The sequence below is a fragment of the Bos javanicus genome, chromosome 7, assembly GCF_032452875.1.
Source record: "Bos javanicus breed banteng chromosome 7, ARS-OSU_banteng_1.0, whole genome shotgun sequence".
NCBI classification, from domain to species: Eukaryota; Metazoa; Chordata; class Mammalia; order Artiodactyla; family Bovidae; genus Bos; species Bos javanicus.
This window is the reverse complement of record NC_083874.1, coordinates 94,621,493-94,638,369: the sequence shown is the minus strand read 5'-3', so window position 1 is coordinate 94,638,369 and position 16,877 is coordinate 94,621,493. Positions and strand designations below refer to the sequence as shown.

Below are 16,877 nucleotides of genomic sequence, written 5' to 3'. Positions count from 1 at the left end.
TTCAGCTCAGTCTAGATCAGATCAACAGATCACCATCAAGCATCTGCCACGTGACAACCACCACGTTTGGAATGAATGTACAAAGGTGAGAAATATGGAGCTACCTCGCTTTGGAGGCGCCAAACTTTTATTACCTTTCTGTTGTTTGTTTAAATTAATTTATTTTAATTGGAGGCTAATGACTTTACAATATTGTGGTGGCTCTGCCATACAGTGACATGAACCAGCCACGGGTGTGTACATGTGTCCGCCATCCTGAACCCCCTCCCGATCCATCCCCAGCCCATCCCTCTGGGCTGTCCCAGTGCTGAGTGCCCGTTTCATGCATCGAACTTGGACTGGTGATCTGATTCACATATGGTAATACACACATTTCAGTGCTATTCTCCCAAATCATTCCCACCCTCGCCTTCTCCCATAGAGTACAGAAGTCTGTTCTTTATATCTGTGTGGAGACGCCAAACTTTTAGTTTGGTGGAAGACACCACAGCCAGTGTGAGTGACAAAACTCTCCCCCTCCAGAAAGTAGCTCTATGAGCCAGACTACTCTGCCCTGCCCACAAGTCTGCATCCGGCAGCCCCCAAATCTCATACTTCTCAGGGGCATATATTCTTCTCCAAAATATTTAGTTACAGGGTTCTTCATGCTCTTTAATATCCAAGCACAACATCTTCTGGCTCAGAAAAAAAGAGGAAAAAAGTTCCACGTAAGCCTAGTGCTTTCTCCAAAGCCAATAGCCCCTCAGGATCCACATGCAATGCACGACAGCGCCAGTTCTGTGCTCACTGCCCGGCACCCGCGCAGACCCATCTCCCGTGCGTGCAGGGAGAAGTCTTAGGAGTTCTCCTGCCAGGTCCCCACACCTACCAGCAGGCAGCCTCCCTTCCTGACCCCCTCTCTGACTTTCAGTCACCCGCCCTCAGTGTTACAGTGTCCATCGGTCGGGGGGTGACCAGTTTCCACAATGAAAGTGTGCTGGATGTATGTGTACACAGCAATTAACAAAGAATTCAAATAGGCAATGCAATTTGACTTCCAACTTGAAGATTCTAAAATCTTAAATAAGGAGCCATGAAAAAAGAAAAAAAAATAGGAGTATGGCTTAAATAAACAATTTGGGGTAAGCAGAGGAATTTAAGATTGGCAAAAAAAAAAACAAAAAACACCTAGTAGATAGAAGTAGATGGGAAAGAAACTTGGGTAACCTTGAAACTTGAACAGAAACTTCCTGTTGATAACTGTGGTTACAATGGAGTTACAAAACCAAGAACAGAACACGCAGGGCCTTCAGGCATTTTCAAGGCCCACTTCAAGCTTGGAATTGAGTTTGAAAAATCACTACACCTCCAATCAAGAAAATATCCATTTCTGTTTCTCACTCTTTCAAACTACTGTTTTGGTGTTATAAATTGTTCTACTGTGAGACTGTAATACAATACCTCAGTACAGCCACATTTTTAAACACTGTGTGTGTGTGTGTATATATATATATATATATATATAAAAGCAAAGTATAAAACATGCTAAATGAAAATAATGTAGTGATTATTTACACAACAGCAATAGGCTAGAGCTGAAGAATTACAGGGGGAAAAAGACATTAGTTTTCTAGTTAACAGATAAATATGTCCTTTGAAAACATCAAGACCTAAAGTAACTTTCCTTTGTAGTATTAAATTGTTACTTTTTTTTTTTTTTTTCGGAAAAGTTTTAAGAGTGAAACAACAGTTAAAGCTCAGTTTCTAGTAACTTTGCACAGATTATCAAGGATCCTTATTTTTATTACATACTAAAATACTACATTTTTCATACCTTCTTCACACTACTTGCCAAGTTTCAAAAATGAAATTTTTAGAATCATTCTTTTGTTTTATCCTGAAAACAGGAAACTTGTCTAGCTCAAGAGAGGTTCAGAATATGTACTAAGTAAACAAGACAGAATGTAGCTCTGTAATAGTATTTTTCATAAGGCACAGATTCAAATGTCAAAAGGAAACATATCTTTCTACATCATATCCAAAAGTTTACTGTGACTAGTTTTATTTAATGGAAAAAGACACAAACTTACATACACACTGTATACATTTATATATTTGTATATGTGTACATTTGATGACTATTTCAGTCATAGTTTTATATCTCATGTCAACTCCAGTCAGTTGTCAGTGATGTCTGAACAGTTTTTAAAAAGGATTTGCTGCAGCCCTGGATTCAGCACAGAAAACCACAGTGTGGTCTGCCTATGAGGCCTCTAAATGTGCCTTTCCACGCACCATCATCTCCATCCGCACGACCAGTCACCCTCTCCCAGGTAGAAACTAGCATCCCTGTTTCACAAGTGAGGAAACAGAGGATCCGAAAAGCAAAGTAACACAGCCAAACCTATTAAATAGTAAAAATGCTTCCAAGCAAAACCCTGACCTGCTCTGTCACTACCGTCTCATCAAGCTTAACACTAGAAAGGACCTTTTAGAATCAACATGATTGACGGTCTTCACTTTGCAAATGAGAAGACTCCAGGAGGACATACGGAGGACCGGCCCAAGGATACATACACACTGTCTGGAAAGCAAAGCCAAGGCTGGAGCTAGGGCTGCAGACCCTCCCCAGGGCAGTGACCATGGCTCTGGGAGCTGCCCTCCCCACACGCCTCAGAGCTAGGCGGCCTCTCCGCCAGTGGATGGCAGAGGTCCCGCTGGCCCCTGCTTTCACCCATTCCTGCTCCTGTCCACTCCTGGCTCCCTTGGGGGCCTCGGGTGTTGAGCTGAGGAGACTACAAAGGGCATTAGAGCAGCTGCCACGTGGTATCCAAAGGCATTACGGGGGCTCTTCAGGTCCGGCTGCTCCCATGGTGGGGTACAAGCAGGTGCCTGCGAAGGGTCGGTGGGTGGGATCACCAAAGAAAAGCAGGCTATGAGAGTGTTCTCTGTATCACTGCCCTCTCTCCTCTCAGTGTAACATATATTTTCATGCATTGCACACTCCCCATGAAACTCTTTTCAACAGGTTACACTAAAATAATAGTGTAAAATATTAAAATAATATTTTACTATATTATTGTAAAATAATATCTTACACTATTATTTAATAATATTTAAAAATATTATTTTAAAATAACATTGCAAAATAATATACAATATTATTAAAATAATACTGCAAAATAATAGTGTACAATAATTGGTGTCAGTGCCTCCTATGCAAATTATAAGGAAATTTGGTCAACTGTGAGCCTACTTTTCTCCGAATCCCTTTTTACATAATTTCAAGGTCACTGACTGTCCCATTCTCAGTAGCCCACACTCACACTGCAGCTACTAGCAGCCGCTTACCCAAAGGCACCTTGGAAAGTTTCCAATTCAGTTTGTCTTGGCAAGTGACCAGAGTTAAAAGCAAAACAAATCCTTCTGGTGAACATTTTTTAAAAGTAAGGTACTATTAGCTGCCGTACATTTCTACCATAAAATTAAATTAAATCTTCCTTTTATTAACAGCCCACCTGAAAGTGTACTTAATTCATTGGAAACAACTTTCCTAATTAAAGGTATTTCACAATTCATTTTTAAGACTATGCTTTCAATCTACTAAAGTGACAAAGTATCCAAGCGAATAACAATAATGGGCATTAAAAGGGCTCATCTTTATTAAAATTAGGGAGCATTACTTTCCAACAGAGCTAAAAAGCAGCAATTGCTCTGAGTGTCATTAAGAAGTAAATGTAGTGATAACTACAGACGCCTGATGTAAGCCAGGCTTGACCCTAAGCAAGAGTAGTTCCTTTTGCTCAATTAAAAAGGAAAAGAGCTGAAAACATAAACTAGACGTAATGTTAAATGTTGAGGGGGCTAGTTTCAAATGATTTAAAAACTATGACCTTAAAGAAATACACAAACAAAATACACAAGTGGGTGATCTGTAACATTGGTCTATCCCCTGCTAGTCCCTAAAAGTTAACGAAGCACTGGGTAACAGTAACAACAAACTAAGGAAAATATAAATTCATTTTCTTATTTTAATAAAATATTTCATTTCCCTAGAAAATGAAATTTTCTAGAAACTGTAGAAATTTGTAGAAATTCAAGTACTATTAACCTACATCCTACAATAGAGAATAGTCATTCCTTCACCCAAAATACTCGAAATTGAAACAGAAAGTTAAAACAAGAAATTAAAACAAATGATGAACTTGGTAAAAACTGAACCGTACCTTGTATTTCGAAGACAACATCAGCAAGCATTGGTTTATTAAGGAAAAACTTGAGGGAAGTGTTATAAAACCACAGAGGTTTTCTGGCTTGATAGGTTTTGCAGTTCCTTAGGCAATTAAACTATAAGGAGAAATAAAAATACGAGAGGAAATATTATACAATATGCGTTGATAATCTGCTTAGAGAACGTGGAAATCTCTGCTGTCTAAAGGAGTAATGATTACCCCCTCTATGGCATCTCTGGTCACAGCTTTCGTGGAAACCTGCCCTCGAGAACTACATCTGCTACCTGTCGAGAGCACCAGTGCACTACGCAGCACTCACAGCAGCGAAGGAGCTGGCTAAGTGAAGAGTCTGCAACTGACGATGAGGGGCGCTGAAGCCCCCGGACCTTTGTCGCCTGGGAAACAGACAGCAGTAGCCCGGCCTCATATGAACGCCTAGTAAAACGTGTTCGCATATACAACCTGCTTGTCTATTCACTAGTTATGAAAATATATACACAGAACTTAATTTGCAATTAAGAAAACACACATATTTTTCACCGATCACATCAAGTTCTACTGCTCACTAGATTCAACGTTAATACACCTGGGAGTGAGGAACTAAGGCATCTTGATCTACAACCTTATAATCCCAAATATCTCTCCTGCCCACAGTCCCGATGGCTGGAATCTATCAGAGGCTGCCTGCATCTCTCATCTGGAGCTCTAGAAACCCTGTCCCATGACCACACCGATCTGTCCTCTCCCAACTCCTAGCTGGAGCCTCCAGTTAACAGTGAAGAAGGCTGGGCATCTCCAGCCTTCCTCTGCTCCCCACTTAGGATCTGGTGCTCTGTGTACCCTTTCTGTGATCCTTCAGACAATCCCTTCTGAAGGAAAGAGCCCCAGGGAATGAGAGCCAGCCCCTCTCCCTTCCTCCATCACCCATTTCCCTGGCTGACTCTCAGAACCTCAGGCCAGGTCAGAACTTTTGACCCTCTGCTCAGCTAGACAGGAAATTCAGAAAGCTTTATCTCTAAGAAATAACCAAGTGTACATACAACATTAGCAATAAGAATAACAGGCACCTACTCCCCACTCTGAGTTAATCTACTAGGGTGGGAAGTTAAAACATTTGGCGAGAAGGAAAAAAACCTTATCCTGCCTCTCAAAGAAGAACATACACTCCAGGATGATATCCATGAGCAAAACAGACAACCAAAACAGGATTATACAAACCCTGCTCCTGTAATCTAAGTTCTTATACACAGTATTCTTTAATACACACTGAAGGAACTGGGGGTGAGGACTTGGGGGACTCCTACACATAAAGCACAGGAACAGTCAAAAAGCATCATCAGAACCTGAGGGCTAGCAGGGGCTTCAGAAATCAGTCTAGAGATAAACTGTACCCCATGGATGGAGGAGCCTGGAAGGAAGGCTGCAGTCCACGGGGTCACTGAGGGTCAGACACAACTGAGCGACTTCACTTTCACTTTTCACTTTCATGCATTGGAGAAGGAAATGGCAACCCACTCCAGTGTTCTTGCCTGGAGAATCCCAGGGACGGGGAGCCTGGTGGGCTGCCGTCTATGGGGTCGCACAGAGTCAACACGACTGAAGTGACTTAGCAGGCATAGATGGAAGTTCTTCATGGTTAGGATTGGTTAGAATGGTTAGGATTCAGTAAATCCTATAAACTATGCCTGATAAACTATGCCTAGTTTACCCCTCATTCTAGAGAAAGCCCTGAGAAGACTTACTCAAAGCCACAGGTAATTTGTGGCAGACACAATTTAAACGGAGTATTTCCTGATTCCCAATACTCAAAGATGAGAGACCCCCGGGAAAGCACAGGAGGAAAGCACACAAGAACCCGTGTCCTCCTGTGCAAAGGAAGGATTTAATTCAGTTCCATGGACTAATACAGGCCCCAGCTTTCCCTTCCCCAAGAAGAAGTTGTTTTATTCTTGCTACTGAAAGGAATGACTGTTCAGAATCCAACCCAAGGAAAAGCTCAGGTTTAGAACAACAGGCAACACTTCTGTCCTAACCATTTAGGTAAGGTTACGAATTTGTACATCATGAATGCATGTAGATGTATTTTAGGTATCAATATATAAAGATTCTGCATCTGTATAACAGATTTCCTTGTTTCCAAGCCTTGATTTTTTTTTTTTTTTTTGGGCCACACCACATGGCTTGCAGGATCTTAATTTCCTGACCAGGGACTGAACTCAGGCCACAGCAACGAAAGCCCAGAATTCTAACTATTAGGCCACCAAGAACTTCCAATTATGCCTTGAATTTGAAGAAAAAAAAAAAAAAGCAAGGGCAGAAGTTTGGACAGAATATATGTATTTTCACTGGTCTGTGAGCAAGTTCATGTAGAGAACTTTTGAAAAGCAGAGTGCAAGTCTATAATGCACATTTCTACAAAAGCATTATTTAGCTGAATTAGGCTATAAGAGCTACTACCCTGCCATACACCTGCACAAGTGGCCAGCTTCTGTATACCTGCTTCAATGTGCTATGAAAACAAGCAAAGAATGGTCTTATCCTTTAATTCCATATTTTGTTTAAAAAGAGATCATTTTTTTTTATTTAAAGAATAGTCAGGAATCTTTATAAAAACTTAGTGCAGTTTTGAAACATTAACTTAAAATGTTAATAAACTTAGGTTGTAGCATTGGCAGTCATCTGTATAAAAAATTAAAGAAATAATCATTTTTCTTACACTTAACATAAACGTCTATTCTGCTAAGCAGTGCACACAACTTGCCTTTTTATCTACTGTAGCCGATTTGCTTATCACAGAATCTGAAATAAGATTTTGGCTAAATTGTTTAATGTAGTCATCTTAAAAGTGAACAGATTTACTCTTAAGGCTCTTACAGACTCTGCAAAATCTCAGTTACTAGGGTTTTCATGGGCAGTAGTTTATGACCATATACAAAGTCTATATTTCTATAATCTTTGAACCTAACATATGATTTGAACTCTATACTGGATGAGAAACAAACCCTCAGCTGCCCACCTAGTCAAGGAAATTTCTCGGAACTCTTGAAAAAGACACACACTGAGACTGCCATGCCCCTGAAAACTGTTTGGAATGAAACTGTGAGCAGTGAGGAAGCATCGTCTCCCATAAGCCTGACTATAACTGGGCAAATCCAACAGCCTTCATTCTTAACATAGACTGCATATTCCCAGAGTCCCAGGGGAATGTCTCAGGGAACAGAATTCACAAACCAACATTTTAAAGACATGACTCATACATATTTGAATTCTAACATGAATTAAAATCAGAGATAGCAAGAAATCACGTGTTTATATTTAAAACATTTAAACAGCAAAAAATAGACTTAAGGAAAAAAATACATTATCAACTTTCCTCATGACTCCATAGTATATTCACCTTAGTATACCAGTTATAATTCAGAGAAAGTAACTTACAATAAACTAATTTACCTTTCCCGGTGTTTTTAAAATGCATTTAACTTTCTCAATTACATTTGAAACATCTCCAGAATCTTTCAATTTTTTCCTGATATCATCTTCTAACTCTTCCCACTGGAAGGCACCTGTAAAAAAAATCAATATATATTGAATTTTTTGTTAAAGCAGGAAGAAAGATAAATATTTTACTGAGTATCAATGTTCCTCTTTCTTTTTGTTTAGTATTTTCTTTTAATTTTTATTTACCAAACATATATTCTTACAATTACACTAAAACATTTAAACAGCTCTCACATTTAAAAAAAAAAGTTTCCCTTCACCTAAACTATTTCTCAAAAGCTGGAGTCTTCTTCCTGAACAGCTGCCACCTCTTTATAGAACAGGCGATGAGCTAATGATAACAGCAATGGCTAGAATATGAGTTCCCATCACAAGAGGGCCAACACTCAACTGATTTACTTGCTCTGAGTATGAGGCGGATTCCGTCCTTTCTAAGGCTGGATTCAGTGATACCAATCATGAAGGGCAGTGACTACAAGCAGGCAAAGGAACAGAATGCATTCAGAAGGTTTCATGCACTGTCAGGGTCCGATGAGGATGTTCCATAGCCAGTTCTTACAGAACCAACCAGAAGAAGAGAGCTGGATAATTTTCTGTAGAACCACACAACTGGGACATTAAAAAAAGAAAACTCACCCCACCCGGTCCCTCTCGCCCTTTTCACACCAACCCACTTTTAAGCCGTCTCTTCTTAGGTTCACTTCACTCCTGTCAGCCCCTCTTCCTCTGTGCCTTACAGTCTCCTTGTCCAGGATCAGCAAAATGTCTCCCCTTCCCCCAAACACGTCTCTCTTTGGCCCACAGCAGTCTCCTACCTAGCCTCCCTACTCCCAATTGGCCTTTTCCACATCAAGTGAATCTTATTATCAATGCAGCTAAGTTTCCAAAAGTGCATTTCTGTAGAGATTACCCCCATCCAGCCCATCCCTTATAGACAGTCCTAAATCCTAAAAATACAACTCAAAAAGATACAGAGTGGGTGGGCACAGTTGGGAGACCCAGGTTCTAGTTCTATCTATGCAGTTAACAACTGGTATGAATTTAGCTGATTTATGTCTCTGGGTAACTTGAGATCCTTTTCTATTTGCTCTTGGTCTTTCTCTTCTGGTATTTCCCTTCAGGTATCCAGAACTTTGCCAGGTGCCTTCATGAATACTGGGGAGTGGAGAGGGCACGGAATGAACATTTACTGAACCAGTGAGATTAGGCAGTTGCCGCCAGGCTGTAGCAAGGAGATCCAAAACTAATCTTTTAGAATCAGATTGGCAGTCCAGTTGCTCTCAGGCCTCATTAGAGCTGAGCCCTGCAGCGCTTGGCATCCTTGCCTATCTTAAACTTCTCCTTACCTGTCCTTCATGACTACTACAGTGTATCCTGGGAGAGGGGTGGGGGAAGGAGAGTCCTCATTTGGGGCATTTGCTGTTCTGCGGGGTACATGCTCCCACCATGGCCAAGTTCAATACAACAACACAGAACACACCCTTACTGCTAAGTCGCTTCAGTCATGTCCGACTCTGTGCGACCCCATAGCCCACCAGGCTCCTCCGTCCCTGGGATTCTCCAGGCAAGGACACTGGAGTGGGTTGCCATTTCCTTCTCTAATGCATGGAAGTGAAAAGTGAAAGTGAAGTCGCTCAGTCGTGTCCGACTCTTAGCGACCCCATGGACTGTAGCCTACTAGGCTCCTCTGCCCATGGGATTTTCCAGGCAAGAGTACTGGAGTGGGGTGCCATTGCCTTCTCCGAACACACCCTTAGGAACAGGTAAATACCACTGCCTCTCACACGTTGGCACTAGCTAGCTCCAGGGCACCCCTGCCTCTTCTTAACTTTGGGCACTCTTTTTCTGACTTCACTGTTAGCTCTTCTCCCTCCTCAAATTCCCCAAGGTGTACAGTCTAGAACAAGCCTATGCTTTTTGTTTTCCTCTTCCTCAAAGAATGATTTTTAACTTCAAGTCACATACTCTTTTCACAATCTGATGAATTCTCTGGATCACTGCTCTAGAAAATTTCCCATGCACACACAGCCAGTAAAGTCTACATAAAAGAGAAGGATCCCTTAGAAGCCAAGGGACCTCAGTTCAAGAAAATTCACTCTATGCCAGTGATTCTCACCCCTAGCTATATATTACATTTACCTGGATGATCTTTTATAAAATACCATTGGAGAAAGTGCCATCCCCAGATGGATTACATTAGCATTTCTGGGGATGGGGCCCAGACATCAATTTTAAAAGCCTCCAGGAAATTCGAGCGTGCATTGACTGCTGATGACTATTGCTCATCCTTTAGACATTTTATCCACTTTCAAAACCCAGGGTCAGTGGCATGCAGCAAACAGTACATGGAAGTAGTTCTGACTGATACTCACACAAGTTAAAGGAGAGCACAGATATTGTTTCTTAAAAGTAAAGTTATGTTAACTAAAGAACACCTACACAGTATCTCCATTCAGAAGAGTATCAGAAAGAAAACAAGCATCAAATCTAAGTGTATTAAGATTAGCAATAGGTAAATTCCTACAGGATATTAATCTGTTTGAGAACAGACACAGAAAGATCCAACAACTGAAAAGAAAAGTAAGCCTAGGTTATAAGGGCACTCTAATGACCGGGTTCTTGCCATAATTAGAAATGCTAATCAAATCATCTTTGACACTTAGGTGTCAAATACAGCAATAATAAGACTGAGATTTCTTTTCTTTTCTTGTGGTAATAACATTAAGTGTTATGTGCTAAGCTATGGCTGACTCTTTTGTGACCCCATGAGTGTAGCCCCCCTGGCTCCTCTGGCCATGGAATTCTCCAGTCAAGAATAGTGGAGTGGGTAGCCATTCACTTCTCCAGAGGACCTTTCCAATCCAGAGATCAAACCCAGGTCTTCCACATTCAGGCAGATTCTTTACAGTCTGAGCAACCAGGGAAGCCCCAATAACATTTAACATGTGTTCCATTTTCTTAACATAGTTTTAATACACTGCTGCGGCTAAGTCGCTTCAGTCGTGTCCGACTCTGTGCGACCCCAGAGATGGCAGCCCACCAGGTTCCCCCATCCCTGGGATTCTCCAGGCAAGAACACTGGAGTGGGTTGCCATTTCCTTCTCCAATGCATGAAAGTGAAAAGGGAAGTCACTCTGTCATGCCTGACTCTTAGAGACCCCATGGACTGCAGCCTACCAGGCTCCTCAGTCCATGGGATTTTCCAGGCAAGAGTACTGGAGTGGGGTGCCATTGCCCTCTCCACTACTGCTAACAATAGGCATAGTACTATATGTTATAGCAGAGCTCTAGATGTCATCCTATGTAACTGATTGTGATTTTAACTTCTTAGAACACTAATTTACTTAGTCTTACAGAGCATGATCTACCCATGTGCATTCAGCTGTTCTTTTATGCAGTGCAGAAAAGAGCATATCACAGAATAATTTCAAGAGCTGGAGAATACTACGCTCATTTCCACAAATTCATTTACCCTGGCAGCATTTCAATAAGTGATGTGAAATTCTAAGGGCCATCTGTGGCAGGAAGAGCTCAAAGCTAAATTCTTGATGCTCTTACAAAGATTTCAATTGCTATCCATCTGAGATCCTGTGACTCAGGAATTTGCCAGCATAAAGGCTGTACACAGTATCATAAGAATGTTACAATTGTATGCCATTTAAGGATTACTCCTCAAGACCAGGAAACTGCGGGGCTCACTTTTCAGATTATTCCTCCTTCAGTGGTAAAGAATCTGCCTGACAATGCAGAAAACCCAAGAGACGTGGGTTTGATCCCTGGGTAGGGAGATCCCCTGGGGAAAGAAATGGCAATCCACTCCAGTATTCCTGCCTGGAAAATCCCAAGGACAGAGCAGCCTGGTGGGCTCCAGTTTATGGGGTTGCAAAGAGTCGGGCACCACTGAGCATGCACACGCAATGTCAGTGGTAGTCATAAAGTATCAGACGTTACGCAATGTTAGCAGCTATCCAAGAGGAAATTAACATACGCACTTTCACTGTGCCTGTTTGCTCAGAAATTTGAATATGAAAATGAACAGAGGCCTTCATTACAGGGGTAAAGTGTTAACCAGAGTATTAAAAGGCCCTTCCTAAATATAGGACTCAAATATCCATGGTAGGCACAATATCTGCAACATTTCAAATTCCTAAAGGTTAAAAGAAAATTATTTTTAAAAGTTTAAAAATTTTAAAAAGAATGGAGACATTCTCTGTCATTTGGTTCATTTTTCTAAAAAAAGGAGACAAGTTTAATAGGGTTTTTCAGCCCGTGTTTGCTCAGGGCAAACATTCCGGAGCACGCCCTCTCATGGGTTCTGCCTCTGCTTCCCGGTCCAACTGACATGAGCACAACCCGCTCCTGTCTTCCACAGTTCCCAACAGGACCTGCGGCTAGGCCAGGGCTGCAAGGAGGAAACCAGTGTGAAACTGGGTCTTAAGACTTGTGCTCTGTTCAAAAGTTTTCAGATGTTGGACAACAATAAGATAAACAAACAGAAAATACATAAGCCCAGCCTCTTAAGTCTCTAAGGAAAAAAAAAAATTAGGTTTCAAATTTTAGTTTGCTTTAATTAAAAAAAATATTTTTTTAAATAAGCAACCTATGCACCAAGAAAAAATCAAAGGGCAAAAAGAAAACATCAGAAAATGTTTAGACATTTGAGATCGGGAATCTGGTCGGTTTTTCTTCTCAATAAATTGTATTTTGCTGAGATTGTCGTCTTTTTAAACACAACGAACAGTAGCACTTTTGCTTGAGTCTGAGGTTATACTGAGTAAATAGTTAAAGAAGAATTGTTAGGCACCTGCTGAAGCATTCACTTTCCTTTTACCTCAGCCCACATCCAGGTCTCCCTGTAGCCCCAGGTCAGTGGCCTGTGGCCAGTGTGTACCTGGCACTACGTCCTGTCTGGGTCACATGCAAACAAAGCTCAGAGCAGAGAGGCAACAGCTAAGCGTCAGACTGAGAAGTCCATGCCCTGAACTGGTTGGGGGTTTGCAGCTCAGCAAGCTGTCCATGTCATCATGCATCTCTGCCTTCTAGTCACTACTGCCAGGCTCACTGGGTTTCCACCCAACCACTAAGCATTCACTTGCCTCAACTTCAGGCAGGGGGTACAAGAATGCATGGACAGCCCCAGCTCCAGAGAGCTCTGTGTCAGTCAGCCTGGCAGGCGATTCCACTTTGACCCTGTTCCCTGAGACTAATCACTGGGTTCCTCTTCAGGGCCTCTGGGCTGAATTCCAGGCCCTCATCCCCTGGCTGTGGCTGGTGGTCCCAGTTCTACCAAGAGCAGGTGCTGCAGCAACTTGTGGTACAAAACATCAGCACTGCCTGGAGACTACTGGAAATGCAGACCCTCATGCATTCAAGGGATCAGATCTGATAGATAGAGTGCCTGCCAAGAACTATGGATGGAGATTTGTTACACTGTATAGGAGGCACTGATCAAAATCATCCCCAAGAAGAAATGCAAAAAGGCAAAACGGTTGTCTGAGGAGGCCTTACAAATAGCTGAGAAAAGAAGAGAAGCGAAAGGCAAAGGAGAAAAGGAAAGATATATCCACCTGAATGCAGAGTTCCAAAGAACAGCAAAGAGAGATAAGAAAGCCTTCCTCAGTGATCAATAGAAATAGAGGAAAATAGTAGAATGAGAAAGACTAGAGACCTCTTCAAGAGAACTAGAGATACCAAGGGAACATTTCATGCAAAGATGGGCACAATAAAGGACAGAAATGGTATGGACCTAACAGAAGCAGAAGATATTAAGAAGGGGTGGCAAGAATACACAGAACTGTACAAAAAAGATCTTCATGACCCAGATAACCATGATGGTGTGATCACTCACCTAGAGCCAGATATCCCAGAATATGAAGTCAAGTGGGCCTTAGGAAGCATCACTACGAACAAAGTTAGTGGGGATGATGGAATTCTAGCTGAGCTATTTCAAATCCTAAAAAATGATGCTGTGAAAGTGCTGCACTCAATATGCCAGCAAATTTGGAAAACTCAGCAGTGGCCACAGGATTGGAAAAGATAAGTTTTCATTCCAATCCCAAAGAAAGGCAATGCCAAAGAATATTCAAACTACTGCACAATTGCATTCATCTCACACACTAGCAAAGTAATGCTCAAAATTCTCCAAGCCAGGCTTCAACAGTACATGAACCGAGAACTTCCAGATGTTCAAGCTGGATTTAGAAAAGGCAGAGGTACCAGAGATCAAATTGCCAACATCCGCTGGATCATTGAAAAAGCAAGAGAGTTCTAGAAAAATATCTACTTCTGCTTCATTGACTACACTAAAGTCTTTGACTGTGTGGATTACAACAAACTGTGGAAAATTCTGAAAGAGATGGGAATACCAGACCACCTGACCTGCCTGAGAAATCTGTACACAGGTCAGGAAGCAACAGCTAGAACTGGACATGGAACAATGAACTGGTTCCATGTTGGGCTGTATGAAGCACAACTGCAATCAAGATTGTTGGGAGAAATATCAGTAACCTCACATATGCAGATGGCACCACCCTTATGGCAGAAAGCAAAAAATTAAACAGCCTCTTGATGAAAGTGAAAGAAGAGAGAAAAAGTTGGCTTTAAACTCAACATTCAAAAAACTAAGACCATGACATCTGGTCCCATCACTTCATGACAAATAGATGGGGAAAAAGTGGAAACAGTGACAGACTTTATTTTCTTGGGCTCCAAAATCACCGTGGATGGTGACTGCAGCCATGAAATTCAGCTTGCTCCGTGGAAGAAAAGCTATGACCAACCTAGACAGCATATTAAAAAGCAGAGACATTACTTTACCGACAAAAGTCCATTTAGTCAAAGCTATGGTTTTCCCAGTAGTCCTGTACAGATGTGAGAGTTGGACCATAAAGAAAGGTGAGCACCAAAGAATTGACGCTTTTGAACTGTGGTGTTGGAGAAGGCTCTTGAGAGTCCCTTGAACTGCAAAGAGATCAAACCAGTCAAACCTAAAAGAAATCAGTCCTGAATGTTCCTTGGAAGGACTGATGTTGAAGCTGAAACTCCAATACTTTGGCTACCTGATGCAAAGAACTGACTCACTGGAAAACACCCTGATGCTGGGAAAGACTGAAGGCAGGATGAGAAGGGGACGACAGAGGATGAGATGGTTGGACAGCATGATCGACTCAATGGACATGAGTCTGAGCAAGCTCCAGGAGTTGGTGATGGACAGTGAAGCCTGGTGTGCTGCAGTCCCTGGGGTCACAAAGAGTTGGACATGACTGAGTGACTGAACTGAACTGATGCCCCACCAGGGCCCACCGAATCGGAGTCTGCACATTAACAAGATCACCAGGTGACTGGCATGTACTTTAAGGTTTGAAGACCACTGGTACTGGTGATAGAGAGGCTGCAAGACCAACCACCTGTTTTCACAATGTTGGCCTTCCTTAGGCTGAGCTCCAGAATAACAGTGGTTCCTAACTGCACTCATCTTGCCTGCTCTTCCACCTTCCCACCATCACTAGAGAGGATCTTCTCAAAGCCCAGTCTAATCATGCATAAAGTTCTAGAAAAGCTTCTTAGAACAGCAGGAGCAGCTCCCAAGGGCCCTGCCAGCCTCATCTCCTTCTAGCCATCCCCTCCCACTCCATGCTCCACCCATGGAAACTACCTGTGGTTCCCAGGAAACAGCAGTCACCAAAGGTTACATTTTCATTAGAGCAAGTTTCTCAACATATTCATTTCTCTCAAAAAGCATCAGAGAGTGAATACATGAATGACTTCTAACAGGCAATCAACTCTGGGGAAAGGTACTAGGGCGTGAGAACTTTCTTTTTTTCTCTCCCCCTTTTTTCCATCTGTATGTATGAATTTTACAATTAAAAAAAAATTACTCCCTAGGAGAAAGATAAGCAGGTTCTGTCACTGGACATACATTTAGTTATTAGAACTGACCTCAAAGTGCTCATGCGCCTTTGAAAGTATTTAATGGATACTGTGGGAAACATGCTGAATAATTCATGACTTCAACAGCAGACTCATTGAAAAGAAAAGCCAAACACTTCCATCATGGTTCTCTGACATATCATTAAAGACATTTTTTTTCTTCTAATGTGTAAACATTTTGGCTTTTCAAAATTAGTCCTAATTCTGAACTGTGAGATTCTAAGTTTAAACATAAAAATCCATTGTGCTAAATGAAGACTCTAGCTTATCTGGTTTGTTCACATAATGATTCACAGCTACTAGAGTCTACTCATTAGTTCAGCCTACATTTACAGAGAGGCTGCCATGCCGAAGGCACTGACTGCTGGTATGCTCTGCAGGGGTGGAATATTCTAAGCAAATATTCACTTAATGGATTTAAGATTTATATCACCACATTCAACTCCAATATGTATATTTTTAATCCACTTAATCTGCATGCTACAACTGTTATTTTTCACAACCATTAACTTCTTAACTTGCAAAACTAAACACAACCCCAATGAAAAAGAGAAAAATCTTATCATCAATCATTTGACTGAATCCATAGGGATTCTCTAGGCAAGAATACTGGAGTGAGTGGCCATGCCCTCCTCCAGGGACTCCTCCCAACCTAGGGACTGAACCCAGGTCTTCTGCATTGCAGGTGGATTCTTTACCAGTTGAGTTACCCAGGAAGCCACCCTGTTAAAATAACTCAAATTAAAAAGTCTAATCTTTAGAATATATGTGCTATACTGAGCTTTTAAAAGGATAAGACGAAAAACAATTGATAAGCTGAATCCTACAAAGCTAAGGGCACAGAAGTAACAGTAGTTTGAAATAGTCACAGTCAAAGTTAATTAGATTTCAGTCTGAACTAATTTTAGATACTGTTTCTAGTTGTTAAACTGAATGCAATGATCATGGTAATTTCTCCCTTCAATTCCCTCCAAAATCTGAGTCAAACAAGAATAAGTAAAGACACTTATTTTCATATGTATTTGAAGAATTTTATTTCTTTAAAGTTAAATCAGACAATGAATTCTTAAATATTAAATATTTAAAATGAATTCTGAATATTCTTTTAAATATAATGGCTTCCCTGGTGGCTCAGATAGTAAGGAATTTGCCTGCAATGTGGGAGATCCGGGTTTGATCCCTAGGTCAGGAAAATCCCTGGAGAAGGGAATGGCTACCCACTCCAGTATTCTTGCCTGG

The 16,877-nt window shown here is 41.4% G+C and overlaps 1 protein-coding gene across 1 annotated transcript in view; it reads right to left on the bottom strand.

Moving 5' to 3' along the window:
- Window positions 1-16,877, bottom strand: part of RHOBTB3 (Rho related BTB domain containing 3) — a 58,225-nt gene that overhangs the window by 18,024 nt on the left and 23,324 nt on the right. Inside the window, exons 7-8 of the mRNA XM_061424422.1 lie at window positions 7,662-7,774; window positions 4,206-4,326 (exon numbers count right to left, since the gene is read on the bottom strand). Coding sequence (XP_061280406.1) covers window positions 4,206-4,326; window positions 7,662-7,774 — 234 coding nt within the window. The remainder of the gene's footprint in view (window positions 1-4,205; window positions 4,327-7,661; window positions 7,775-16,877) is intronic.